The 25,890-nt window shown below is 43.7% G+C and overlaps 1 protein-coding gene across 2 annotated transcripts in view; it reads right to left on the bottom strand.

Moving 5' to 3' along the window:
* Positions 1-1,058: 1,058 nt before the first annotated feature.
* LOC142503458 (mucolipin-3-like) overlaps positions 1,059-25,890 on the bottom strand; it is a 33,086-nt gene continuing 8,254 nt past the window's right edge. Inside the window, exons 2-14 of one of the 2 annotated variants that reach the window (XM_075615643.1) lie at positions 25,506-25,735; positions 17,523-17,690; positions 16,167-16,320; positions 15,459-15,543; positions 15,286-15,382; positions 12,527-12,626; positions 10,102-10,214; positions 9,866-10,015; positions 8,732-8,833; positions 8,508-8,630; positions 8,209-8,415; positions 5,896-6,032; positions 1,059-5,494 (exon numbers count right to left, since the gene is read on the bottom strand). In XM_075615643.1, the coding sequence (XP_075471758.1) occupies positions 5,491-5,494; positions 5,896-6,032; positions 8,209-8,415; positions 8,508-8,630; positions 8,732-8,833; positions 9,866-10,015; positions 10,102-10,214; positions 12,527-12,626; positions 15,286-15,382; positions 15,459-15,543; positions 16,167-16,320; positions 17,523-17,690; positions 25,506-25,733 (1,668 nt within the window). In that variant the 5' untranslated portion in view covers positions 25,734-25,735 and the 3' untranslated portion in view covers positions 1,059-5,490. Of the gene's footprint in view, positions 5,495-5,891; positions 6,033-8,208; positions 8,416-8,507; positions 8,631-8,731; positions 8,834-9,865; positions 10,016-10,101; positions 10,215-12,526; positions 12,627-15,285; positions 15,383-15,458; positions 15,544-16,166; positions 16,321-17,522; positions 17,691-25,505; positions 25,736-25,890 lie in introns of those variants that run through there. The other variant, XM_075615644.1, reaches the window with a different exon arrangement.

Genomic DNA, 25,890 nt, shown 5'->3' with positions numbered 1-25,890 from the left:
TCGCGCCTCTGTTAGGTAATCCGGGGTTTACCCTGGGTTTTAGGGCCAAGGTTTTGAAATTTGGAGACATAGAGGAATTCTGGAGGTAGGAGATTTATTAGAAAAGGACAAACTAATGTCCTTTGAGGAACTGATGAGAAAGCATGGTCTGCCCCCAAACTGAGCTGTATAGGTATATACAGGTCCGTCATTTTGTGTGTCAGGGCCTTCATGATGAGGAATTTCCCAGATATACACGATTTGAAGATTTATGTAAAACAAAAAAATACCAAAGAGGTTTGATATCATCTCCGTGCCAGGGGCTAACCCTTAAACAAGATACCCCAATCCATAAATATATGGACCAGTGGGCTCTGGATTTCCAGACTGAAATAACAAGGGAGAACGGGGAAGCTATGTGGGAGAATGCGGGTTAAACCTCTATATGTACGGTAACAAAAAGAGAATATATATAACATTTTGTTACGTTGGTATTACACCCCCTAAAGCAGATGTTCCCGGGGACCTCGGATAGATGTTGGAGGGGTTGTGGACAGATAGGAGACTTGGCACATATCTGGTGGTATTTCCCAGTAATGCAGACGTACTGGAGGACAGTTTTGAAACTAATAAAAGATGTGACTGACATCAAAATCCCGCTAGACCCAATTCTAATTATTCCGGCTAAACCTATGGAAGATGTGAATCATTATACAATAACATTTATTCTGCATATTCTAACAGCGGCTAGATGGAAAAAGACACTCCCGCCCTCCAGAAGAGGAGGTTATTAGAAGGGTCAATGATGTTCAATTAATGGAGACACTTACCTCATTTCTGAATCATACCACTAGGAAGTATGAAGGATGATGCTGGATAGGTGTGCGCTGAACGTAAAATATGGGGTTTACCAAATGTTGTATGATATGTAATGTGAGTGTTGTTGTTTGCAAGAAATTTGATACAAAATGGTTGTTCCCCTCCTCCCTTTCTATTTTTTGTATCTTCCCCCTTCCCATTTATGTGTGAAAAATTAATAAAATTATAAGTTAAAAAAAAAAAAAACACGAAACAAAAGCTAACGAATAGACTTTTTATTCGGCTACAAAATAATTTTTGAGTTGGCATAGAAATTACATGTAAATTCCAAATCTAACTACAGAAGACATGATTTCAAAAAGTTTAACCTTGTACAGTACACTTTTGTACAACTATGTTTACTAGCAGCATCAGTGTTTCCTACTCATACATATACAACTCTGCACTTCATGCAAATCCATCAGTGCAAAGCATATTGCTTAGAGACAAATTGTCATTTAATTTCACACTTTTAAAAGTAGATTATAGGCTAAAACGTTAGAACATCTAGAAGTTTACAGATTGCTCTATATTCTGAGCATTAATAGCCTAGGAAAGCCCCGAAATGTGAACAAGTAGCATATTCTAAGATAATACATTTCAGCATTAAAATAAATATGAATTCAAATCAAATTTCACCTACCGTACAATAGTAATAATTGACAAAGAACAGGGCAGGCCTCAGGTCTCCGACCAGGTAATGTCCTGTTCTTTGGGGATTACATCTCAAATACAAAACATAACCCACTCAGCAAAATGGGCACAACGTGGAGATGACAAAATAAACACAAACAGTGTGCAGGACGTAGCAATACGTTTACACAATGCCAAACACACACAGGAAGGCGCAGTGATATTACGTGACAACACAGTGATTTATTTTACTTAGCAGACATCTTCGTGATTGCAGAATTAATATCCTTGTTGGACTGGGCAATCCTTGTGTCCTTCAGCCCATTGTGTAATCTTGCAACACACTCCAGTGTTTAATATAGTAAAAAACTAAAGCAACAACACCTATTTTGCAAGTTAATGGAATGTTACTGTCAGCAGCAATAATGCAGCAATTGGGTTTTCTATGGATTATTTACTTGCATGTTTTTGCATTTAGTTACTGGGGTAGCTTTATCAGTTAGGGGACCCCCTTACTTCTAGAGATAACACTTGCCTTGTAGTGATTAAAGTCAGATTTTCAATATGCTGTTTTCATTCATTTTGTGCGCTGATTTAGCGATGCTAAAATCTATGTGCTTTAGTAAGTACAGGAATGTAAATACTGGCAATTTGTTACATGTTCTAATCCCTTAGTACAACATTCCCTTAACATGGTCGCTTAAGGAAGAACCTTGTGAGGTTTCAAAAGCTCTGTACACTATTATACAAAATTACATGTACCAAATATCGATACACTGGCAACGTAAACTATGCACAGAGCATAGCTACGCATAATTCCCTGCATTACCACTTAAACATTGTACAACCAATATTATCTTTGATCATATGAAACGTTAATGAAATATAATGTCTGATCATAAAAATCCAAAACCAACTAAATCAAAAGCACCCCAAAGAAACCCTTATAACTGACGATCTCATATAATGCATTTATAGTAGGATCTTTCACCTGAGTGTTTCCTGCTCATTTTGTGCGGGGGTTTTAGTGTTAAAAATGATAGTTTTCTTAATCTATAGCAGACTGCGCTTGGGCTCTGGGGAGAACTCAATTTTCACCACCTGAACACGTATGGCGTTACCCCAGGGGTTCCCAACTCCAGTCCTCAAGACCCCCCCCCCCCCCCCAACAGGTCAGGTTTTAAGGGTTTCCCTGCTTCAGCACAGGTGGCTTAATTAGTGGCTCAGTCAAAGACGGAGACACCTGTGCTGAAACAGGGACTGAATGAGCCACCTGTGCTGAAGCAGTGGTATCCTGAAAACTTGACCTGTTGGAGGGTCTTGAGGACTGGGGTTGAGACCCCTGTCTTACCCTATATACTCAGACGAGTCAGTCGGGCTTTTCCGTATAGAATAAGGCCCCTAGTATCTGACCTGCTCATATCTGCTGAACGAAGCACATTTACAAAATAAAACTACCTTCAGGAAGGGGATCTTTTAAGTGAATATAAAATATATATATACAAGAAGGTGATTGGAGCGGGCCACTGGTTTAAGGTTCTTTGACTCATTAAAACACAGTTTAACATATTACTTTACCGATTGAAACCATTGTTGTACATTCTCTTTATATGATGGAAATGAATTTGAGACCCATGAAAGCAGTAATTCCCCTGCCCCCGACAGCGCTTTGTTTGGTAGAGCTGAACCCCGTTACATTTAGCTTCGGGGACCCCGTTCCCAAGATACTCAGCAGTAAAGTTATCCATGTATTTGCCCATTGAAGGGAGACAAATTAGCTGCTCAAATCTCCCGCATCACATGGGCCACAAGGCAACCACAGCGGGTGCTCTGAACGGCCATTTAAACCCCCTTTAGAAACAAGCCGGTGATACCAGTAACTTCACCAGTAAGTATGATTGGTACCATTATGTTCCCCATAGCTGGAACTAACGCAGTTCCGCTCCAGAGAACCCCTCCGTTTCCGTTATATAACAAATAAAAGGGGGGCTACGTAGGGGAGATTGTTACTTAAATGCAAGCCCAATGAGACATCCACTGTTTGCACACGTTTAGTCCTGTGATCGCAACCTATAATGTAACCTTGACATATATATATATATATATATATATATATATATATATATATATATATATATATATATATATATATATATATATATATATATATATATATATATATATATAGTCTAAAATACATTTGGCCTTTAAACCCTTATTTTCAGAGTGGTCCTTCCGTAATGCAAACAATGTCTTCACAGTGCAGGTCTCCTCTAGGACAGAGATACACAGTGCCGGTCTCCTCTAGGACAGAGGTACTTAGTGCCTGTCTCCTCTAGGACAGAGGTACACAGTGCAGGTCTCCTCTAGGACAGAGGTACAAAGTGCAGGTCTCCTCTAGGACAGAGGTACAAAGTGCCGGTCTCCTCTAGGACAGAGGTACAAAGTGCCGGTCTCCTCTAGGACAGAGGTACAAAGTGCCGGTCTCCTCTTGGACAGAGATACACAGTGCAGGTCTCCTCTGGGACAGAGATACAAAGTGCAGGTCTCCTCTAGGACAGAGATACAAAGTGCCGGTCTCCTCTAGGACAGAGATACAAAGTGCCGGTCTCCTCTAGGACAGAGATACAAAGTGCCGGTCTCCTCTAGGACAGGGATACAAAGTGCCGGTCTCCTCTAGGACAGAGATACAAAGTGCCGGTCTCCTCTAGGACAGCGATACAAAGTGCCGGTCTGCTATAGGACAGAGATACAAAGTGCCGGTCTGCTCTAGGACAGAGGTACAAAGTGCAGGTCTCCTCTAGGACAGAGATACAAAGTGCCGGTCTCCTCTAGGACAGAGATACAAAGTGCCGGTCTCCTCTAGGACAGAGATACAAAGTGCCGGTCTCCTCTAGGACAGCGATACAAAGTGCCGGTCTGCTATAGGACAGAGGTACAAAGTGCCGGTCTGCTCTAGGACAGAGGTACAAAGTGCAGGTCTCATCTAGGACAGAGGTACAAAGTGCAGGTCTCATCTAGGACAGAGATACACAGTGCCGGTCTGCTCTAGGACAGAGGTATAAAGTGCCGGTCTCCTCTAGGACAGAGATACACAGTGCAGGTCTCCTCTAGGACAGAGATACACAGTGCAGGTCTCCTCTAGGACAGAGATACAGAGTGCAGGTCTCCTCTAGGACAGAGATACAAAGTGCCGATCTCTTCTAGGACAGAGATACAGAGTGCAGGTCTCCTCTAGGACAGACATAAAAGTAGAGCTCTTCTCACAAGTTCAGAATGCAATTCTCCATTTAATGTGGCAGCCAAGAACAGTGGAAAGACAACATTTCAGGTCCCATATGGACCTTTCATCAGGGAGCTTTAGTTTCTATCTCTGCCTTAGCGGGACGCGCACTGTGAAGAAATTGTTTGTCTGTGTTGTGTTAGCCGAACACACAGGATTCTCCTCGCCGGAGGCTGTTTCCCCGCACTTTGGAATTGTTCCCTCTGTAATGCAGCAGTGCCACATACAGTGTCAGATCAGACGGCGATATCCCAGGGCTTCAGGACATCAACTATCTGGTGTCTAAATTTAGAATAGGTTGAACTTGATGGACGGAAGTCTTTTTTCAACCTCATATACTATGTAACTATGTGTAACTATGTAACTACCCTAATGCCCTCAACTAGCCCTAATGCCCTCAGCATACTCAGATCATCTAGAGTATTACAAATGCTACTTAGAACAAATAAAACCAGTACAGTTACAAATATTTAACAGGTTATCCAGACATTTGTAGTGCAAGTAATTTACTGTAAATAACCATATAATCGCATATCCGGTGGAACTCGTACTCCTTCAACTCCTGAAAAATAATGGGCAGCACAGTGTCTAGTTTCCACGTATTAGAGGTATACAAACTATTGTCAGGCAGATAAAACAATTATTTGCACGTTTGTTTTCAGGTGACATCTGCAAGTCATTTTCAGTCCATTGATTGGGTCGTGCCAGTGTCGCCTTGTGCTCCTCCGGGATTGTTCCTACCTATAGAAGTGTGAGAAAGGGAAATATAAATGATACAGGTACTGCGCCTCATGTTATGACTTCCCCTCTCCCTTTCAGGCGACTGAAGGAGCGGCTCAGCGAGTAAAGACTGAGTGAGTAAAGACTCAGTGAGTAAAGACTCAGTGAGTAAAGACTCAGTGAGTAAAGACACTGGCTCTGTGAACAATGATACTGGGTTTGAATCATGGGAACCTGCTTCAATTCCTTGTGACCTTGGTTGGGCGATTCACTGTATCTCCCTGTGCCTCAGACACCAAAATCATAGATTGTGAGCTCTATGGAGCAGGTACCCCACGCACTATACTGTACCTGTGATGCGCGCTGAGTTCCACTAGGAGAAAAGCACTGTATGAAATAAAGCTATTCCTCCCAGTACTTACTGTTTGCAGCAACAGAGCATAGATACGGACAAGTCGTCGTCGTCTTCTAGTCGGTACCGGCCGGAGGTGGGCAAGTCTTTGCACTCCGATACAAACGCGTGGAGTTCGGATTCCGGAAATCCATCTTTCTGGTAATGCTGCAAAAGGCATGACATTGGTTACAATGTGACAAAGCCTGGCAATACAACCCAAGTCATTCAGTTATTTAGAAATCTGGCATTAACAATGTGATCTGCATATATGTATGTATATGTATATATATACATATATATATACACATATATATATATATATATATATATATATATATATATATGTATATATGCATCACATTTGGAGATAATATTCTCCAAACCAGCGGTGTCTAATACATTCGCCACTCGCACCGGGGGAGAGACGTCATTTTTACAATCTAAAGCAGGGGTCTCAAACTCAGTCCTCAAGGGCCACCAACAGGCCAGGTTTTATTGATATCCCTGCTCCAGCACAGGTGGCTCAGTCTTCGACTACACCTGTGCTGAAGCAGGGATATCCATAAAACCGGGCCTGTTGGTGGCCTTAGAGGACTGAGTTTGAGACCCCAGATATTCTAAGGAGTTATTTAGTGTAGCATCTCTATAGTGCTAGGTCCAGCAGCACGCAGGTAGGTGTAAAACTTACCAACATGAGAATTCTTCTGAAATACAAACTCTATATAAACTACATATATACAACGCTTAACTATTTTTAACCCCTTTAAATTCACAAAGCTTTATGGGGTACAGAAAAGAAAGGGTGGGGAGCTTATGGGTACAATATCACAGACCTTCAGGTGCTGTACATTTGCACATGGCCTATATGAGCACCTGTTACTGGATAAGGAAAAGAAGAATGGGTGTGGGGAAGGGGATCGCGCCCCCCCCCCCCCCCATCTCTGTTTCAACGTGAACTGGGCCCTATATTTTATGCTGCCCACATTCCACATCCAACCAAGGCTTCCATGTTATTAAAAATAGAGTTGTTTTATCCCTTAGGCCCGTAATATAGTGGGCGCGCTTGCTACGCTGTGCTTATAGTGTAACTTATAGTTGGCTGTGGATAGCCAGCTGTCCTATACTCAGGGCCTCGCGCGCTCGCACGTCAGTGAGCGTGGAGCCGGCCGATCGGGAGGAAGACTCGGGAAATCTTTTTGCACCGCTCCCGCCGCAATGTATGTACGTATGTGTGTATATATATTTATCAAAGTTGCACAATGTTAATAAATAATTTATTCTTACAACATGTCTTTTTAAATTTTAAAAATATTATATAATAAATTATTAACTTTCACACAATCTATACACACACACACACACACACACACACACTTCAAGCCTGTCGCTCACAGCAGCACGGACCCTTACACACAAAGTGTGCGCGTAACGTGCATGAGCGTTCACAGAGGCGCGCCAACTATAAAAAGAGCCTTAGAAAGACTGTGATCGTACCCATGGTAAGGGCGTGCCATGTGCGGTGTTAATTACACCAATATCGGGCACTGATTGTTTATTCCATAGGGCCGCTATGCTGCATCTGGTTGCGGGGAGGATTTGGGATGTCAATCAGATCGCTGTCCGGGGTACCCAGGGTTACCGCTACCCAGCGGGGCTAGCCAAGGGTGAGGAGCAATCGTTATGCTTAGTAATGCACTAAACAAGGTAAAAAATCTCTCTCCAAACTGGCTTAATCAAAGGGCATGTCCACCAAACATGTGGGCGGGAGCATCTAAAACATAAGGGGGAGTTATCTTTGTTACTCTTATCTTAATGACTGATTTAAAGCACAGCCTCAGAAGCTCTGACAGTTATATACGTGTCTGAAGAACCCGGAGACATCTCACGTCCTAATTTAGGATTGCAAACAGAGGGATTACGAGACAAGCCACCACAATATCATGCAAACAAAAGCATGAGACACATATTGTATACGAGGGGAGGCCAAATCCAGTCCTCAAGTACCACCAACACATCAGGTTTTAAGGATAACCCTGCTTCAGCACAGGTGGCTTAGTCAAAGACTGCACCTGTGCTATATCAAGGATATCCTGAAAACCTGACCTGTTGGTGGCCCTTGAGGACTGGGGTTGGCCACTCCTGTTGTATAATCTATGTATGGCATCAACACAAAACATTTTTTGAACTTTAATTGAACAATGGTTAATTATATCTTCTGGTTCAACGATTTCTCTCTCACTCCCCCATGTATCGGCTTCCCTGCGCTTTTAATGAATGGAATTCTATTACAAATCATGTCCCACCGCGAGTCTGGCTGTGAAATGACAAACGCTTTGCTTACCTTGATTGTTTCATAGGTATCCGTTATCAGTGCAATGAACAGGCTCAAAACCATGTAGATAAAGAGGCTAATGAAAGAGTACAGATAGATCCGGCTGAACAGCCAGACCAAGTAGCTTTTCTGCTGCATTATCGCAAAGGTGGCAAACATATCGTCTCCATTAATTAAGGAGAAGAGGCACTCGGAGACCATATTGAGAGACCTGAACTGCACAGAAAAACAAAAAACAAATGCATCATAAGAAAGGAAGTATGACGGGAGCGCCATTTACATATGCAGATTACCGCTCATTAAATTACCTTTACATGGTAAGGGCCCAAAACAATCCAGCCGCAGAAGCAGTAGCCCAGGTAGATCATGGCAGCACAGCAGCAGAATCGGATCACATTGGGAAGAGCTGCCCTTAGTGTCAGAATAAGAAGCTGCAAAAATGGACACGAACAGTTGGAAATGATTTGCATGAGGTCACAATTTAAGACAAACGGTAAATAACCGCAGCACAGAGATCATAGCGGGCTCTTACATTGTACTTCTCAAAGAATCCCAGGTACCGGATAACACCAAGCCACACCAGCATGGTGGAGGTCCCCAGCAGGATACTGCAGATATCATAACTCGTTAGGCTCTGTTAGTAAGAGATATCAGAACACCTGTTACTGTGTCAGTCTGCTTTACATCTTACAGGCAAGAGTAGGATGCTTTGGGGTCAAATTAAGTATTCACTTTATTATCTATAATGTCTCCCCTGTAAATATATATATATATATGATATATTAGTAATATCCCAACCTTATCACTTCCTTCTAGGACTACCAAACAAGCCTGTACATGTAAGCTTTGAAACAAAGAATGAACTGTATCTCAGACACCGGATGGAAAGATAACATGCATTAATATTTACTGGGAAAATAGAAGGCTGGTCTTTTGTCCTTAGCTATGAACGATTTGATGATTGTTTTGAAATCATGCTGAAACTATAGTGTGCCCAATTCTCCATGCTAAATGGAACAAGTCCTGTGCGGGAAAGAAGAAATTGCAGCACTCACACGGTCTTCAAGCTAATAGTATTTGTTAAAGGGATGGACATTTCAGTCCTAAGCGATGGGCCTTTCTCAAGATACAAAACGTAAGTAGTGGGACTGCTAAATACCCACCAAGATTACCCCAAAAGCCCTAAGAAAGGGGGTGGAAAAGTATAAGTACCCTAAGGAGACTCCCACAGCACTTAAAGGTGACATCCGACCCAAGAAGTATATATACAAAAGAAGAAGAAGACACGGATAGAAAGTGTGACTCGAGAGTAGGAAAAAGTAATTGTCAAAAGTACTAAAATCAATCAAATATAATTAAACATGAAACAGCCTGAAGCCCGTGTGAGTGCTGCGGTTTCTTCTTTCCAGTGCTCCACATGGAAGCGTTCCAGGCCCTGCCAGCACCCATGGCAATATACACATTCTCAGCGTGAGCTCTCCTGCTTACTTATTCTATAGCCCTGTGTTGTTATGCAATCTATGCAAAATGAATGGCAATCCCTTTCCCTACCCCCTTATTCCCCTCTAACCTCCCCTTTTTCGGTCTCTCCCCCCCCCCCCTCAAGAAACTTAAGAAAATTATTGGTACGAAAGCGAGAGAATAAAGTCCTGTGTAGACACCTCACCTTTGCCTGGATCTCCATCTTCAGAATAGAGCCTATGATGGATAAAACATCACTGACAATTATCAGTATGTACCACCCATTGACAAATTCCATGTGATCCGCCCATGACACTTTCATTCGGAAGCGATGGTGGCTAAACCTTACATACTCCTTTTAAAGTGAAAGAAAAGAACGTTAACTTTGGGAACCAAAATATACAATGCCACTGCCAGAATAATGACACATTTAAGACTCACTCTTTGAAGTCTAATTCCTTTAATGACTGATCGGATGCAGAGTGTTAAGGAGGATAAGCAGGTGAGAATAACGAAAGCATCAAAGATCATCATGTAATGAGTATTCTTCTGTACTGTATGAAAAGAGAAATGCAAAGTCAATTAGTGGTCATATAATGTATTCGTTACTAACAGGGATAGCAATTTGTGCAAAGCCTAAACTGTATGGAATTGGCTTACCGTACGCATGTGTATTGTATGCATGTTTGTCCTTCTTTATATAGCGCCCACAGCTGTACTTGGCTCTTTACAAGAGAGACAATACAGTACAATAGATCAGGGGTGCGCAAACTGGGGGACGCGAGATTTTTCTGGGGGGCGCGCAGGCGGTTGAAGAGTCCCCACGTTCTCCCCCAAGGCATTAAAATTAAATGCCGGGGGATCGAGTGAGGCCTCTGGAACCTCAACTTACCTTGCTTCAGCCGGCGTCTGGGAGCACCTCCATGGCAACGCGGCATCAAATGACACCACGGGTTCAAGCGGCGTGACATCACACGCAACGTGGCATCAAATGACACCGCTCACCATCTGGCAAGCTCCGATCACGCATGCGCGGCCAGCAAACTCTGATTGCGCATGCACGGGTGGCAAGCGGTGTTTGCGCATATGCTGTTGGCGCTCGCCTTTGGCACATGCGCGTCATCTGCCCCAGTTTTTCCAGGGACGAATATGATCAACCTAATTAATATGCAAGGCATCTTACAGCTGAAAACAGCACTCACCACTGCCTTAGGCTAGGTTACCGCTCAATGGGGCCGGGCCCACCACCTGCCTTGGCCGCCACGCGACCAGATTTTTCTGAAGACCGTAAAACTCTCTTCAGAACTGGCGACGGAGCGCTGGCCACGCCCCCGGCGGTTCAGCCAATCAGGGTGAACCTGCTGGGTGCCGTCATGGCCGCGCTCCCTGCCACATCCCCCCTCTCGTCTTTCCCCTTGCAGCTCTGCACAGACCGGGGAACATAGCTGCACGCGCCGACAGCCTGTCAGACGCGCGTGCAGCGCCGACACCGGGCCGTAGCCTTAGTGAGCTGTGAAGATACTTGTTAGCACTTGTTCCTCACTGCAAATTGATTCAATGTATCACCAGACTGGTAATCTTATTCGTGTTTGTAAAAACAGCCAGATTTTATTTACTACAAAGTAAGGAAGCTCCAGTTCATGAGGAAGGAGGAAGGTAGCTGGTAAGGGATAGAAGAGAGGTCCTAAGTACAGCAGGGGGGCTCAACTCCAGATCTCAAGCCCCCCCAACAGGTCAGGCTGTCAGGATATCCCTGCTTCAGCACAGTTGTCTCAATCAGTCCATTGAGCCACCTGTGCTGAAGCCTGATACCTGAAAAACAGACCTGTTAGGGGGTGGAGAGGGCCTGAGGACTGGAGTTGAGCAAGAGACCGTTGAGGCAGAAGAGAAATATTGGTTGAGTGATAAAGTTATGATGGGCTTGGAGTACGAAGGTGGGGGTAAGAGATTAGAGAGAAGGGATTATGTACGGGAGAGAGAGAGAGAGAGAGAGAGAGAGAGAGAGAGAGAGAGAGAGAGAGAGAGAGAGAGAGAGAGAGAGAGAGAGAGAGAGAGAGAGAGAGAGAGAGAGAGAGAGAGAGAGAGAGAGAGAGAGAGAGAGAGAGAGAGAGAGAGAGAGAGAGAGAGAGAGGAGAGAGGAGAGAGAGAGAAGGGATTATGTACGGGAGTGAGAGAGAAAGTGAGTTATGATGGGCTTGGAGTACGAAGGTGGGGGTAAGAGATTAGAGAGAAGGGATTATGTACGGGAGAGAGAGAGTGATATAGTTATGATGGGCTTGGAGTACGAAGGTGGGGGTAAGAGATTAGAGAGAAGGGATTATGTACGGGAGAGAGAGAGTGATATAGTTATGATGGGCTTGGAGTACGAAGGTGGGGGTAAGAGATTAGAGAGAAGGGATTATGTACGGGAGAGAGAGAGAGAGTAATGAAGTAAAATACATTGGGCGGGAGATAGAAATATTGGTATGGATGAGAGGAGCCCGGGATCTAGATTCAGGAGTACAGCAAAAAGGGCAGTAAAAAAATACATGAATGTTTGACATCATCTATCACATACATGTACACTAACTGCCACATAATCCAAACGTGTGTGTTCATCAGTCGCTCTGCTGCAAAACTGGGACAAAAGCTACACTGTATTTATCAAAGGAAAATCTCCCATGGCTTTCAGTGGTGATCATTTTTAAAAATGATAAATCTGGCCCAATTTTGCCCCCCGTTATATAGTTTGGAGAGTGTATCTGTGCTATGGAATGACTTATAAGATGCACGTGTGGTAATGTTTGTATTTTGATAAATAGACTACCCTAAAATCACAACGTTCCCAATCACACAAGCTAAATCCTAAAAACCAGGTTGTACTTACTGGATCCGGACACGTGCCAATCTGTGCATTCCCGGATGGAAACATCGTTATCTAAGCTTATTTTTATCCTTCCACTGTGAGCTTTGTTATCAAATGTTATCTAATATGCAAACAGAATAGTTACATGGTTACATTGCAATATGAAGGGATCTTGTTCAATCACAATTTAATTGGCATATTCAAAAATATTTTATGCTAAAACAGATTTTAAATTAAAACACAACATTCCCTGTAAGATCCCATATTCAATGTGTTTTGAAGCCATATTCCCTTTGCTTGGAAAGATGTCAGCTCCGTTAAGACTTCTTCCCTAATGGGAAGATTTTATCAGCATTTATATAAAGGTCTTAATGAAGTTCATGGAGTAATTAGCATATGCAATGTTGCCTAAAAGCCCATAATTCACTTCTACTATCATCGTGGCACTGGTCCATAAGGGTTGCTATCAGTAGTGGCTACACTGCAGGAGTGACCAACTCCAGTCCTCAAAGGGCCACAGGTTTAAAAATATCAGTGCTTCAGCACAAGTGGCTCAATCAGGGGCTTAGTCAGAATGACTGTGCCACCAGTGCTGAAGCAGGGATATATACTAATACGTGGCCTGTTGGTGGCCCTTCGGGACAGGAGTTGGCTACTCCCGCATATACTCCAATTACTTAAAGAAGCAGCCCACCCAATGCCCCCCCCCCCCTTTCCGGGTAACAGGTGGTCCCAGGAGCTGAACCATGTGAATTTCAGCTGCGGGGATCCAAGCGGGTTTATTATTGTCTTTGTTTTTTAAAAGACACCCCAAGATAGAAAGGAAACCTACTGCAGAACTTCACGCAATCGTGTTTGGGGTGAGTATAAAACGGAAAATATAGCGACGCGAAAACAAGAGAAATGGGTCTATTTATCAAACTCTAAGGGGTCTACATACGGAGGCAAATGTGATGCTGCATTTTAAACAGGCTTCTTATTGCATCAGATTTCAGTTATGTTGCACTTATTTTATTGAACGCTCGTCAACCTGCGATTTGCAAATTAGTGAAGTTAAATGACTCTACATTAAATAGAAATATTGTTCCACTTTTATTCACGTCCAAACCCCTGGTGCGTAAAACCCGCAGAACATGCAAGAAAACGAATCTGCTTTTTATATGCCTTTAATCAACAATTTAGTCAAAATACAGTAGAATTTACAATGCATCTGATCTCAGACGCGCTATTAGAGAGGGTTGGGGTTCCTTACAATGCATCTGATCTCAGACGCGCTATTAGAGAGGGTTGGGGTTCCTTACAATGCATCTGATCTCAGACGCGCTATTAGAGAGGGTTGGGGTTCCTTACAATGCGTCTGATCTCAGACACGCTATTAGAGAGGGTTGGGGTTCCTTACAATGCATCTGATCTCAGACGCGCTATTAGAGAGGGTTGGGGTTCCTTACAATGCATCTGATCTCAGACGCGCTATTAGAGAGGGTTGGGGTTCCTTACAATGCGTCTGATCTCAGACGCGCTATTAGAGATGGTTGGGGTTCCTTACAATGCATCTGATCTCAGACGCGCTATTAGAGAGGGTTGGGGTTTCTTACAATGCATCTGATCTAAGACGCGCTATTAGAGAGGGTTGGGGTTCCTTGCCATGCATCTGATCTCAGACACGCTATTAGAGAGGGTTGGGGATACTCAGAATTTCACATAGGATTACTTAGCAAACAAAAAAGGTTTGAAAACACTGATCTATGCTATGAAATTACTTATACGATGCACGTGTGGTAATGTTTGTATTTTCTATTTTGCCATTTTTCCTGGGCATGAAAAAAACTACCAAATATAAGGTGGAGGAAAAAGTCTAATAGATAAGCATCACATTAACCAAATATTCTTTCATTGACAGAGAATAATACATAGAACTTCTGAGTTTGATTAATAGATACCTACGGTGCTCTAACTTTTGGTAATTGTATACCAGGTCATAAAACTGTTAACTCTATGTATTTATGTAGCAAAAAAAATCAGAAGCCATATATAGATGACTATTGGGAAAAGGGAGTTTAAAATGGAAATACAGATGTGCTGAAGTCAGAAAGCAACCCCAATCTGCAGGGCACAGCAGCGTTGCACTGAAGTCCAAAAATGTGCAATATATATATATATTTTATTATTATTGTAGCGCCTACATATTCTACAGCGCGTTACAATGAGGGAGTGATGTAAATTACAAAAAACAAAATGAAAGGCCAAATAAGGACAGACAAGCGCAAACAGATCTAAAAAACGTGTTATGGTCAATGCTCTTAGTGAACAGAGTTGAGGATAACTGTGTCTCACTTATGACAAGTTTAACGTCAAGGTAATGTACCTGATTCCTGTCACCCGTCATAGTAAGTCTAATAGGGGTAGGTCATGAATTGAGCGTTACCAAGAAAAGTAGGCAGCAAGTCATAGGTACCAGCCCAAAGGGAAAAAAATACATCTATGTACGTACAGTGTATACACATATACACATACTGTATACACATATACAACAAAATATTTACAGGTTGTTGTGCTTTTTAATTGACCCGTGTTTTGAAGATGTTACTGTACATTAACTTTTATGACCTTCCAATTTCAGATCTCACCGATGGAGAGAGATAAACTGCAATTTCAAAGCATCTATGTAGATGGTGCGGCCACAAAGGCAATTAACATGCAAAGAGTCTCCAATTGTCTAAAACCTTATCACTTACTAAGATTCTATACGTTAAGAGCACTTGAAGCTCACACATACTTACTGTCACTGTGAAGTCGTAACAGTCTGGGAGCTCATGGTGACGAACAGTTTGAAGATTAATTGCTTTCAGCTTAAACATGATTTCTACTGTAACAAGTCTAGGAAAACAAATACATGTATCATCAGCTGGTACAGTAATGAAAACACGGCACCACGCCTAAATAACGAGCTCACCTATGGAAATCCAGGGTCAAGTTGAATTGGTTTTCTTCCAGCCTGGGATCATTGATTGGTGTCCTTGGTTCAATATAGAAACATTCTAGGACCACAAACATATTATTTGTAATTAGTTTCATTGCATGCAACCGGAGGTTGAAAGTTACTGTTTTAATGTTTACAATTGACGGAATATGGTAGTTTACAAGTATTTTTCTCACAAATCTTATTGATCTATTTGCCCATATATCATAATAATACTTTCCATTTTCTGAGAGGAATACAGGCTTTCGGGCACAAACAGCAGGGAACAAGCATGGGATTTAGCACACGGAGAGTACAAGAACCAACAAAAAACATATAATACAGCAGGTCTGAAACACAAATATCTTATTACAAAAGTCAAAGCTAAGTATTTCAGGTATTTTGAATGTCAATATACATGTACTATTTGGGATTAATTTCAGAGACAACACCTGTAGGGGAATAGTAGACCCCATTATTGAGGAAAGCCAAGTTAGAGAGCACTTTTTGGGAAGTGTTTAAACCAAGCAACATGACATGATATAGATGTCAAATAGCCGATTTACTCGTATATCTGTCTATAGGTGGGGAAATGGTGTGGAGTGCTGGCATTTCAGAAGCTTGTTCAAACTGCACGTATACACTGGTAGCGGGTAGATAAGAAGCATGAAACATTTTCTAAGGCAAGACAAATAGTGTTACCGGTCTGAATCTCTGGGTCAATGTCAAAGGTATCATTCCCCGGGAAGATGCTGCCTTGTTTGTAGAAATGTTGGCACACTGCCATGGCGCTCTGTTCCGCTCCTTTCTTCTCATAAGCATGATTTCCCACAGATAAGTTTCTTAGATCCAAGTACTGCGGAGAAGCATGACTTGGTGAGACAGAAATCATTATCACTCTCGATGAAAAGGAAGCTATTTGTTGTAATTATTTTTTCACAGGCAATACAGTAAGTAATGCACCACACATTCACACGAGCAATCCAAGGGCTGGGTTTTTTACACACGGGATTGAAGCAGGGGGTCTCTGGCGTTGAACCACGTTAATTTCAGCTCCGGGGACCCCCTTCTTCCCGAGATACAGACCACCAAAGGGGTTAGCGGTATCTCAGCAGAGTTTAAAGCTCCCACGTTCAAGCGGGCCAATAAGGAAGCCACGCCTGATCACGGCTTCTTATTGGCCCGCAGAGTGCGAGAGCTTTGAAACGCCACCATTACATGAACCCTTGTAGTAGAGTGGCACCTCCTGGGGGGGGGGGGGGGACGTTCAGCTCCGGAGACCCACTGCTTCAATCCGTGTAAAAAGAAACAAAGCCCTTGCATTGCCGCTTTTATGGAAATGTAACTGGAAACGTAACAAATAAGACACTCTCACTATTGCTTTTAAGATAAAAGAGCAACCTCAAAACCCACATACCTGGCCATCATATGCATGAAGAGTTATTTTTTCTATCTTTATTTCCACTGTGATAAAGTATGAAACCGAGCTTATTTCAGTCATTTAAACTATTTTGAGAGAGATACCATTTTAGGAAAGGGCCTATTGACTCATTTACCTCCAAACACATCAGCCTACCCCACGGGGAGAGATACCTGTGAATACACCTGAGATAGCTGGAAAATGTGCTAATTTAAATCATTTGAATATATTTTACATATATCCTCTCCAAGCCCCAAGTCTGGGTCTCGATTGGAGTAACACCAGAGTTAGGTATGACTTTAATAATCTGGCGTCATTGCCTGGCGTTAACCTTAACGGTTCTTCATGAATATGAGATGAATATCATTTGGGCTGTAATGAGATAATTTCCATACCATTTAAAATAACATTGTGTTATTATGATTGACAGGCGTTAACTTAGGTTAGTGAATCTGGGTCTACTTTACACATGCGTACTGTTCCAAATTAAATTCAAAATAATAGTATATCACAAAATAGATCTTTTCAAAATGAAAATGTTATTAATGCAGATGAATAAAGTTAACATTCATGACAGCTCCAAGGTTTTGCGAATGGTTGCAATGACATTAAATGCCAGAATGATTTCTCCCCCTTACCTGTTTTATTGCAAACGTGACGTGGTCATAAACTTCTTCTTGTCTGTAGACGGCGTATGTATCATCCCTTCTATCCACATAACCTTTCAGGAACAGGTGCTTGAAGGCTATAGTGTTCTCTTCCTTAAAAGTTACCACCATTTCATTACTGAGTCCAAAAAACACCAACTAAAGATACAAAAATACATTTCAATATTCGGGGGGGGGATTACTACCACAAATAACAACCATGTTACAAGATTAAATATTACCAGTTATACAGTGTAGCTCGTGATAGATTTTGATTTGTGACTTGTGTAGCCGAGTCCCCCTTCTTACCTCCGGTGCGGGGGGAGGGGAGTTGCCTGGCTGATCGGAGGCTGCTGGAGCTCCGCGCAGATCGGGAGTGTGGGGGTGGCCATTTTGGGCATCGCGCATTCGCAGAACGGCGAGGTGCGCATGCGCAGTGTGAGAGGTGCAGTGGCCATTTTAGCTTGGCTCTGCAAACACAGCACGGGATTACAAGTCCCAGGATCCTCTGGGGGGGGGGGAGGGGAAATCACATGGGGCAATCCCAGCCAATAGGGCTTCGTGAGAAGGAGTGACAGGATATCCGATCAGTCGGACGGAGGGCGGCAAGACAGGTAGTGTCCAGGAAGCAGTGCCTCCTGGACTAGGCCTAGGCTTGCCCCGTAGGCCCCAGCTAGGCCCTGAGTCACCCCAGCGGAGTGCTACCTCACATTTGGATGGGACTTGCTGGGAAGGACACCAGGGATATTGGTGCCACCGCACCCTCAGTACTTCGGGGGAATCACCAAGTGTTGGGACATTGAGTGTACACTGTGGGTACAGGGGTACTGTTATTATATGTGTTCATTATATGTTAGTGTGTGCACAGTAAAGATTAGTTATATACAGTGTGTCTGTGTGTGTATTATTCCTGTGTACTGGTTCCTGTGAGGGGTTATCCCACCAACGCTGGGATCCCTCATAGGTGGAGGCGCTGCACGCAAGGAGAAAGAGCTCACCCCAGGCTCCCAGAGGCAGAGGCTCAGGCCTCCTGTGAGCAGACAGGTACAGCAGCACACGTAGTCGCCTGCGTAGTTTCCCTTAGGCATAGGGAAAGGGGCCTACATTTGTTTTTTAGAAGCACAATCTCTTTTGCTGAGGAAACAATACTCGCCTTGTTTCCTGAACAGAAGAACATTTATTGGCTCTTGAAACTGTGTAATTATCTATATAATTATAACTACAAAGTCTAAGCGAGCTCAAAACCCCAAATCCACAATATTATATATTTATACACATAATAGGAACAACTGGAGCGCTGCTGGGAAAATGACCTCAAATATACAAACAGCAAAGAAAGAAGCCCCAATCTGCCCAATCCCTTTCTCAACAACCTGAATTAACATTGATAACAGTGCCTGATTTGATACTGATTTCATTGACTAAAAGCAAATATCTTTATATATTTACAATAATGTAGTGATTTACAGATCTGAAACTTAAAGGCTGAGTTCCATTATATTTATATTGAGCTAGCCTTTTTAGCTCTTTCTGCAAATTGAGCCATACTAAATTTAAAAGAACCAACTTGGGTCCCAATAATCAACACATATGTAGCCCCCTTTGGCATGATGGCCTGTAGGCGAGGTCAGACAATAGTCCACACATGCAGTTTCACAGTAAACCAAATGTTGAGTGGCTTTAGTTCTCCACAACACAAATAAACATTTGGGCACACTGTCCCTTTAAGGCAAAAAAAAACTCATAAAATGAACACCTACTCCCCATAGGGAGATCTTGCTAAACACTCCAGGCGCTATCTATCGGGCTCTCTGGCTTTGTCCAGTTCCCAACCCCTAAACATATATCACAATGGTTATGAAACAATATGAAAGTCCTTAATGTATCTTTGGTTGGGATCTCTGTCCCTAGAGAACAGTTAGGAAATCCTTCTGGATAAGCACTTGCACAGAACAGCTCTGTAGTCTGAGTCAGCCACCTATTACAAGCATTAGCCTCCTTATCAAGCTGTTTGTCAGCTGTCTCAGCTTACTTCCTGATTGCCCAACTATTCTTACTGGGTTAACCTTCTGAGTGCTGGATGAAGGACTCAGATGTATGTTTCCCAGGCATAATTATCAGTACCTGACTTCACCCTGTCACATACCTCCCCTGTTTGTGTGTGGCTAGGGCCCTACACGGCTGAAGCCCGACCCTCCACTACTTCTCCCAAAAAAAAAAAAACCCGGCAATTTCATGCTCCTTCCTAGGCCTATGCTGTATATCAAAAGAGAAGGGCTGGAGGGCCATATACCACAACCTCGAGTTTGTGTCCTTCATGGTATTTAACCATTTCAAGGGTGCGTGGTCAGTGACCAGGGTGAAGTGTACCCCCGTGACATAATGCCTCAATTGCCCATTTTATGGTGAGGCACTCCTTCTCAATGATGGAATATCTCATTTCCCTTGGGAACAGCTTCCGGATGATGAACAATATGGGGTGTTCAACACCTTCAAATTGTTGGGACAGAAAAGACCCCAGTCCTACCTTGGAGGCATCCATCTGAATTATGATGTGGGACTCCTCGATCACGCCCAATTCCAACATGTCTATTATCTCCCTCTCTACAAGGTCTTTTTGGGCTTCTGGAAATTTGTAGGGATGGGACCGTACGTTTACGCCAGGTTCCGTCTTAATCCAAAAGGGACACTAAATCAGTCTGCCCTGGCAGCTCAGAAAAAACATCTGGAAACTGCTCACATAATTCCAGTAGGTCTGACTTTTGTCTGTTGTTAATTGACCTCCCATAGGAACCTGATGGTCATTGTAAGTACTACCCTTTGGAGGCTGTCGACCAAAATTCGTCTCTCCTTCCAGAGGGTGGATGAATAGCGATCTCATCGTTTTCCAGGGTTTCAGGAGGTTTACGTGGTAGATTTGTTTACCCTTCCTGGACCCTGGTTGAGATATTTCATAGTTCACCTGTCTGGTGCGGCGGAGAACTTGGAAAGGACCCAGCCACTTCGCTAGGAGTTCACTCTCTGAAGTCGGTAATAGCAGCATCACTTGGTCCCCAGGTTGGAAGACCCTCATGTGGGCATTTTGGTTATACTGCCTCTCTTGACGTTCTTGAGCAGACTTAAGATTTTCCTTAGCAAACCGACCTATCATGTCTAGGCGGTTTCTAAGGTCTATTACTGTAAGGACCCGTGAATTGCGCCGCCCCTGGCACACTCCCCACTTAGCTCAACCCGCGACCGGGTGCTCCGCTTCCTCCGCCTCCTGCGGTACGTCATGTATGCCAGCCGCTGTACTACGAGTGCGCGCATCTCGCGCAGAGGTAAATACTGTGTCTTCTGGCCTCGTCTCCAGGTTGCGCCCACACGCGCTGACGTCATCGGCACGCGCGCAGCGCACGCAAGTACCGCATCACCAGCCATCGTCAAGTATCCTTCCCATACCTGTCTCCTGCACCGGATCTTCCAATCGCAACCGTTGCGGCGACGTGCCTCCACTCTGCTGCCTACGCATTGGCTCTTGTTTCCCTTATATGCTCAGCCTGCCCTCTGGCACATTGGCTGACCATAAACCTTTGTATGTTGCCAAGTGTTCACTGCTACCCTTGCCTCCACTGTCTTGTCTTGCTTCTTGGTTTCCTAGTTCTCTGTTCTTGACTATATCTCTAGACTTCACTCTTCTATACTCCTGACCCCGGCTACCAACGACGATCCGTATCTCTCCAACCCCGACTTCTGCAAAGTACCACGACGATCCGCATCTCTACAATCCTGACCACGGCTAAAGTACCTGCAACGATCTGCTCCTCTCCAACCACAAACTCGGCACCTTACTTCTCCAAACCCGACCCAGCTACCTCGACCAATCTACACTCCAGACACGCCCCCGCGGCTGTGGGTGGCATTATATAACTAGCCCCACCTCAGCCTTGTGGCCACGTCTTGTTTGTGGTGAGAACTTCTTTACAATTACATAATGAAGGGTATTCTTGGAGCGGGAGGCTTCCTCCTCCCAGGATTCCTTCAGTAGCTCCAGAATACCCCAGGTTGGCGTCCATAAAGGAACTCAAACGAGGAGAAACCTGTGGAGGCTTGGGGAACTTCTCGTACCGCAAACAATGGGAGAAGTTCATCCCAAGCTCGCTTTTCAGTGTCCACAAACTTCCCAAGCATGGTTTTTAAAGTGCTGTTAAACCTCTCTACCAATCCATCAGTCTAAGGATGGTAGACCGAGGTCCGGACGGATTTAACTTCTAATAACTTCAGGACATCCTGCATTAACTTCGCCATGAAGTTTGTTCTCTGGTCGGTTAACATTACTTGGGGTAGTCCTACCTGAGAGAACAGCTCTAACAGCCTGTGAGATACCTGTTTAGCAGTGGCTTATCTCAGAGGGAAGGCCTCAGAATATCTGGTGGCATAATTTACCACAACTAGTATGAACTTATGTCACTTCGCAGAGGGTTCTAAAGGTCCTACAAGATCTATACCAATCCTCTCGAATGGGACCGAGACCAAGGAACCAAGGGAGGCGGCTTCTGTCCCTTTTGGCTAGTTAACTGGCATTCAGGACATGTCTCACATAGTTTCATGATATCACCATGTATGCCTGGCCAGTAGAACCAGGACGAGTTGCGGTCCATGGTCTTATCTTTGCCCAGACGACCATCCCATGGGAGAGTATGGGCTAGGGTAAACACAGTTTTAATAAAAACTTTAGGGACTAATATTTGGCGAAATACCTCCCCTGTTTGTGTAACCTTATTCACACAATATAGGATGTCGTTCAGTAGTTCGAAATGTGGAAACACCCTTACACCTTGTTCATTCACTATGTTATCGTTGACCTGTACCACCTTCTCATATTGTCTAGCCAGAGCTGGGTCTTCCCTCTGCCTCTGACAGAAGTCAGGAAGAGCCAGGTCTGGCAAAATTCCAATATCTATCTGTTCCCCATCCTGGTCATTTCCCGCCATGACTTGCAGTCTGTTGGGCTGACTAAGGTTACCTAGAGTCCCAGCCTTTCTTAACCAGTCCTCTTTTTCCTCATGTCTCAGTTTACGCGTCTTTAGGACGCAGTGTCTACGGGAAAAAATCTCTGGGGAAAATGGGAATAAGTCTCCAGGCTTCTCCGGTACCAGAGAAGTAAGCTCCGCATGAGATGGGGCCAACAATGTTCCGAAGTAGGGCCAGTCTCGGCCAAGTAGAACAGGGGCAGGTAGCCAGGGAGCAACTCCTACTAGTAGTCTAGCCTCTTGATCATTGATGCGAAGGAGGATGGTCGCCGGGGGGTATTTCTTTGTATCACCATGGATACATTCGATATTCCATGGAGAGTCATAGGACAGCCGGTTGTCTGGAATTAGGCCCTCTAGGATCAGGGTTTTTCCAGATCCCGGGTCCACCAGGGTTTTTACTGTTTTCCCCTCCATCGATGCTGGGAGGATCTCTTCCCCAAACTGTCTACTCCATCCATTCATCTGATCCAGATGAACGCCATTACCTTCGCCCCTTAAAGAAGTGTCCAGTCGACACGAAACGCTTTGAGCGGTGAGGTCATAGCAGCGACGAGGAACATGTGACGACGGAACCCGGAAGCTGCTTGCGGAGCTACTCCATGAGAACGCCAACTAACAAAGTTTAGACTGGTAGCTATTTTTTCACCTTGGCCGCTGGACTTTTCTTCCTTTAATATCCTCTTAAGGCATTGCTTAGCGGTGGGTTTTATACCCTAACCCGAGTGGGGGCTCAGATCAGTAGATCCATTGTGATCTTGTTCTTTCATGTGGAAGTCATATATGTTTTTATGGGTTAATATATAAATATTATTTTGTGATTAATTCAATCTTTGCATTTTCTTTTTTTGCGCCCCTTTTTTGTTTTTAAGTGTTGTGACAAACGGCTTACTCCGGGGCTCCGCCGTCTGTCCGGGACTGTTAGAACACGGTCTTTTAGGGTAGGTTAAATGATGAGACGTCACGTACTGTTCCTTTAAACAGGCTATGCCTGGTTTATTCAGTCCCAGGCACTGAGACTGCCACAGTTTAAACAGAAAACAAAGCCAAACAAAAAAAGCTGCTCGTCTGAGCGATAACTTAAACTTAGATGTCCCTGACTCAGAGTTGGAAGTGGCTTGTCCACTTCCACCAACAAAATAAGTACCTTTGCAGTCTTTAGACAAACTAACAGAATGAATGAAGCGATTTGGGAAAGAGGCTTTCTCACCCCTCTGCAGTTCAGCAGCCTTCCAGGCTCTTGGGCGGGGCCCAGAGGAAACAGGAAACAGGTCTTATATACCTGAACTCTAATCAGCATGACAGGTGACAGAAAACAGGCAGCAGACAAACTGTGGAATGGAGTGCCTGTACCACGAGGCTGCCCTGTTCAGCTTAGACAGGACAGAAACTGTTCAGTATCCTGGGAGCCATGTATATGGAGTTTATTACCAACCCCTGGTTTCTGTCACAGTGTATAAATTTATCTTTGCTTGTTTCACATTTGTAATTTCACTTTCACTAGTATATGATGTTTTCGCTTGTATCCTTTTTGTTTGCCCCTGAAGGAGTAACCCTGTGGTAATGTTACTGTCGTTCAAGTGGGTAATCCCTGGTTTGAATCCCAGTGTCAGCTTTCCTTGTGACTTTAGGTAAATAAGGCACCAACATTAGATTGCAAGCTCTTCGGGGCAGTGTCTCATTGTGCCTGCAAATACATCTAATATAAGTACTGTATAAGGAGAAAGGTGGTGAGGACCTGTGCTGCAGCAATAAGTGTGGGAAGTGTATATATATTTGTCTTGCACTTTATTTGTTTCACTATATTTTTTAGGGCACTTCTGGTTTTTAACCAGTTTTACCTGCCCTTTATCTCACATACAGCACATATATAGCACATATAGCGCTTCTAAATGTTAACCCCTTAGGCACTGCATACATGTCACACATCCCGCGCTACTGACTATATCATTGTTGTGTTTCCTCTTCTCCCGATGCAGTGCAGGAAACACACAAAGGACACACTATAACATTGGTGTGTTTCCTCTTCTCCCGATGCAGTGCAGGAAACACACAAAGGACACACTATAACATTGGTGTGTTTCCTCTTCTCCCGATGCAGTGCAGGAAACACACAAAGGACACACTATAACATTGGTGTGTTTCCTCTTCTCCCGATGCAGTGCAGGAAACACACAAAGGACACACTATAACATTGGTGTGTTTCCTCTTCTCCCGATGCAGTGCAGGAAACACACAAAGGACACACTATAACATTGGTGTGTTTCCTCTTCTCCCGATGCAGTGCAGGAAACACACAAAGGACACACTATAACATTGGTGTGTTTCCTCTTCTCCCGATGCAGTGCAGGAAACACACAAAGGACACACTATAACATTGGTGTGTTTCCTCTTCTCCCGATGCAGTGCAGGAAACACACAAAGGACACACTATAACATTGGTGTGTTTCCTCTTCTCCCAATGCAGTGCAGGAAACACACAAAGGACACACTATAACATTGGTGTGTTTCCTCTTCTCCCGATGCAGTGCAGGAAACACACAAAGGACACACTATAACATTGGTGTGTTTCCTCTTCTCCCGATGCAGTGCAGGAAACACACAAAGGACACACTATAACATAACATTGGTAGTGTGGGAACCTGCTGACCGGGTGTAACCTTGATGTGTTTGTAGGCTCGATACAGTATGTTTTGGCCAAAGGATTGAAGTAAATGATCCAAACTTATGAGAAGAAAAAACATATAGTAATGAATTAAATAATTTGTCATATTCAACACACACACACACACACACACACACACACACACACACACACACTTCTCGCAAAGAAAAATAGGCATTATGAGCTACTTCTCGATATGCAACTTATTTGTAAAGGGAGATTAGTAACACTATGCAATGCACATCCCTCCTGTAACGCTAAGTAACGGACAACAATCCGTTTGAACGTATAACTCACCTGGATAGTCACCATCGCGATTTTTAAAATCTGTATACAAAGTTTCCATGGCTTCCGACCTCGGGCTCTGAATTTCTCACACGGATTCATGAAAAAAAATTTGAGTTTTCTTCTCAGCTGGTCTTCGGTGAGCAGTTCCTCGGACATTGGCCCCTGGCTGGAGCTGTACGGAATTTCATGCTCCTCCAGGGAGCTGCACGTTTTTATCACCAACTCTGGATTTTCCATTTCTGCAGGGAGAAATAGAAAGCCCCTTATTTATAGCCCATCCAAAACCCTTTAATGCAATAACCTTCATCTGTACCGGCAGAAGATATGTTACGAGATGACTTTAACCCTTGAAGTGTAAGGCCCAGATCCACAAAAGGATGCCAAGCGTTAGCAC

Source organism: Ascaphus truei, chromosome 10, assembly GCF_040206685.1.
Source record: "Ascaphus truei isolate aAscTru1 chromosome 10, aAscTru1.hap1, whole genome shotgun sequence".
In the NCBI taxonomy this organism is placed as follows: domain Eukaryota; kingdom Metazoa; phylum Chordata; class Amphibia; order Anura; family Ascaphidae; genus Ascaphus; species Ascaphus truei.
Note: the sequence above shows the minus strand (reverse complement) of the source record. Positions and strands in the feature narration are given on the sequence as shown.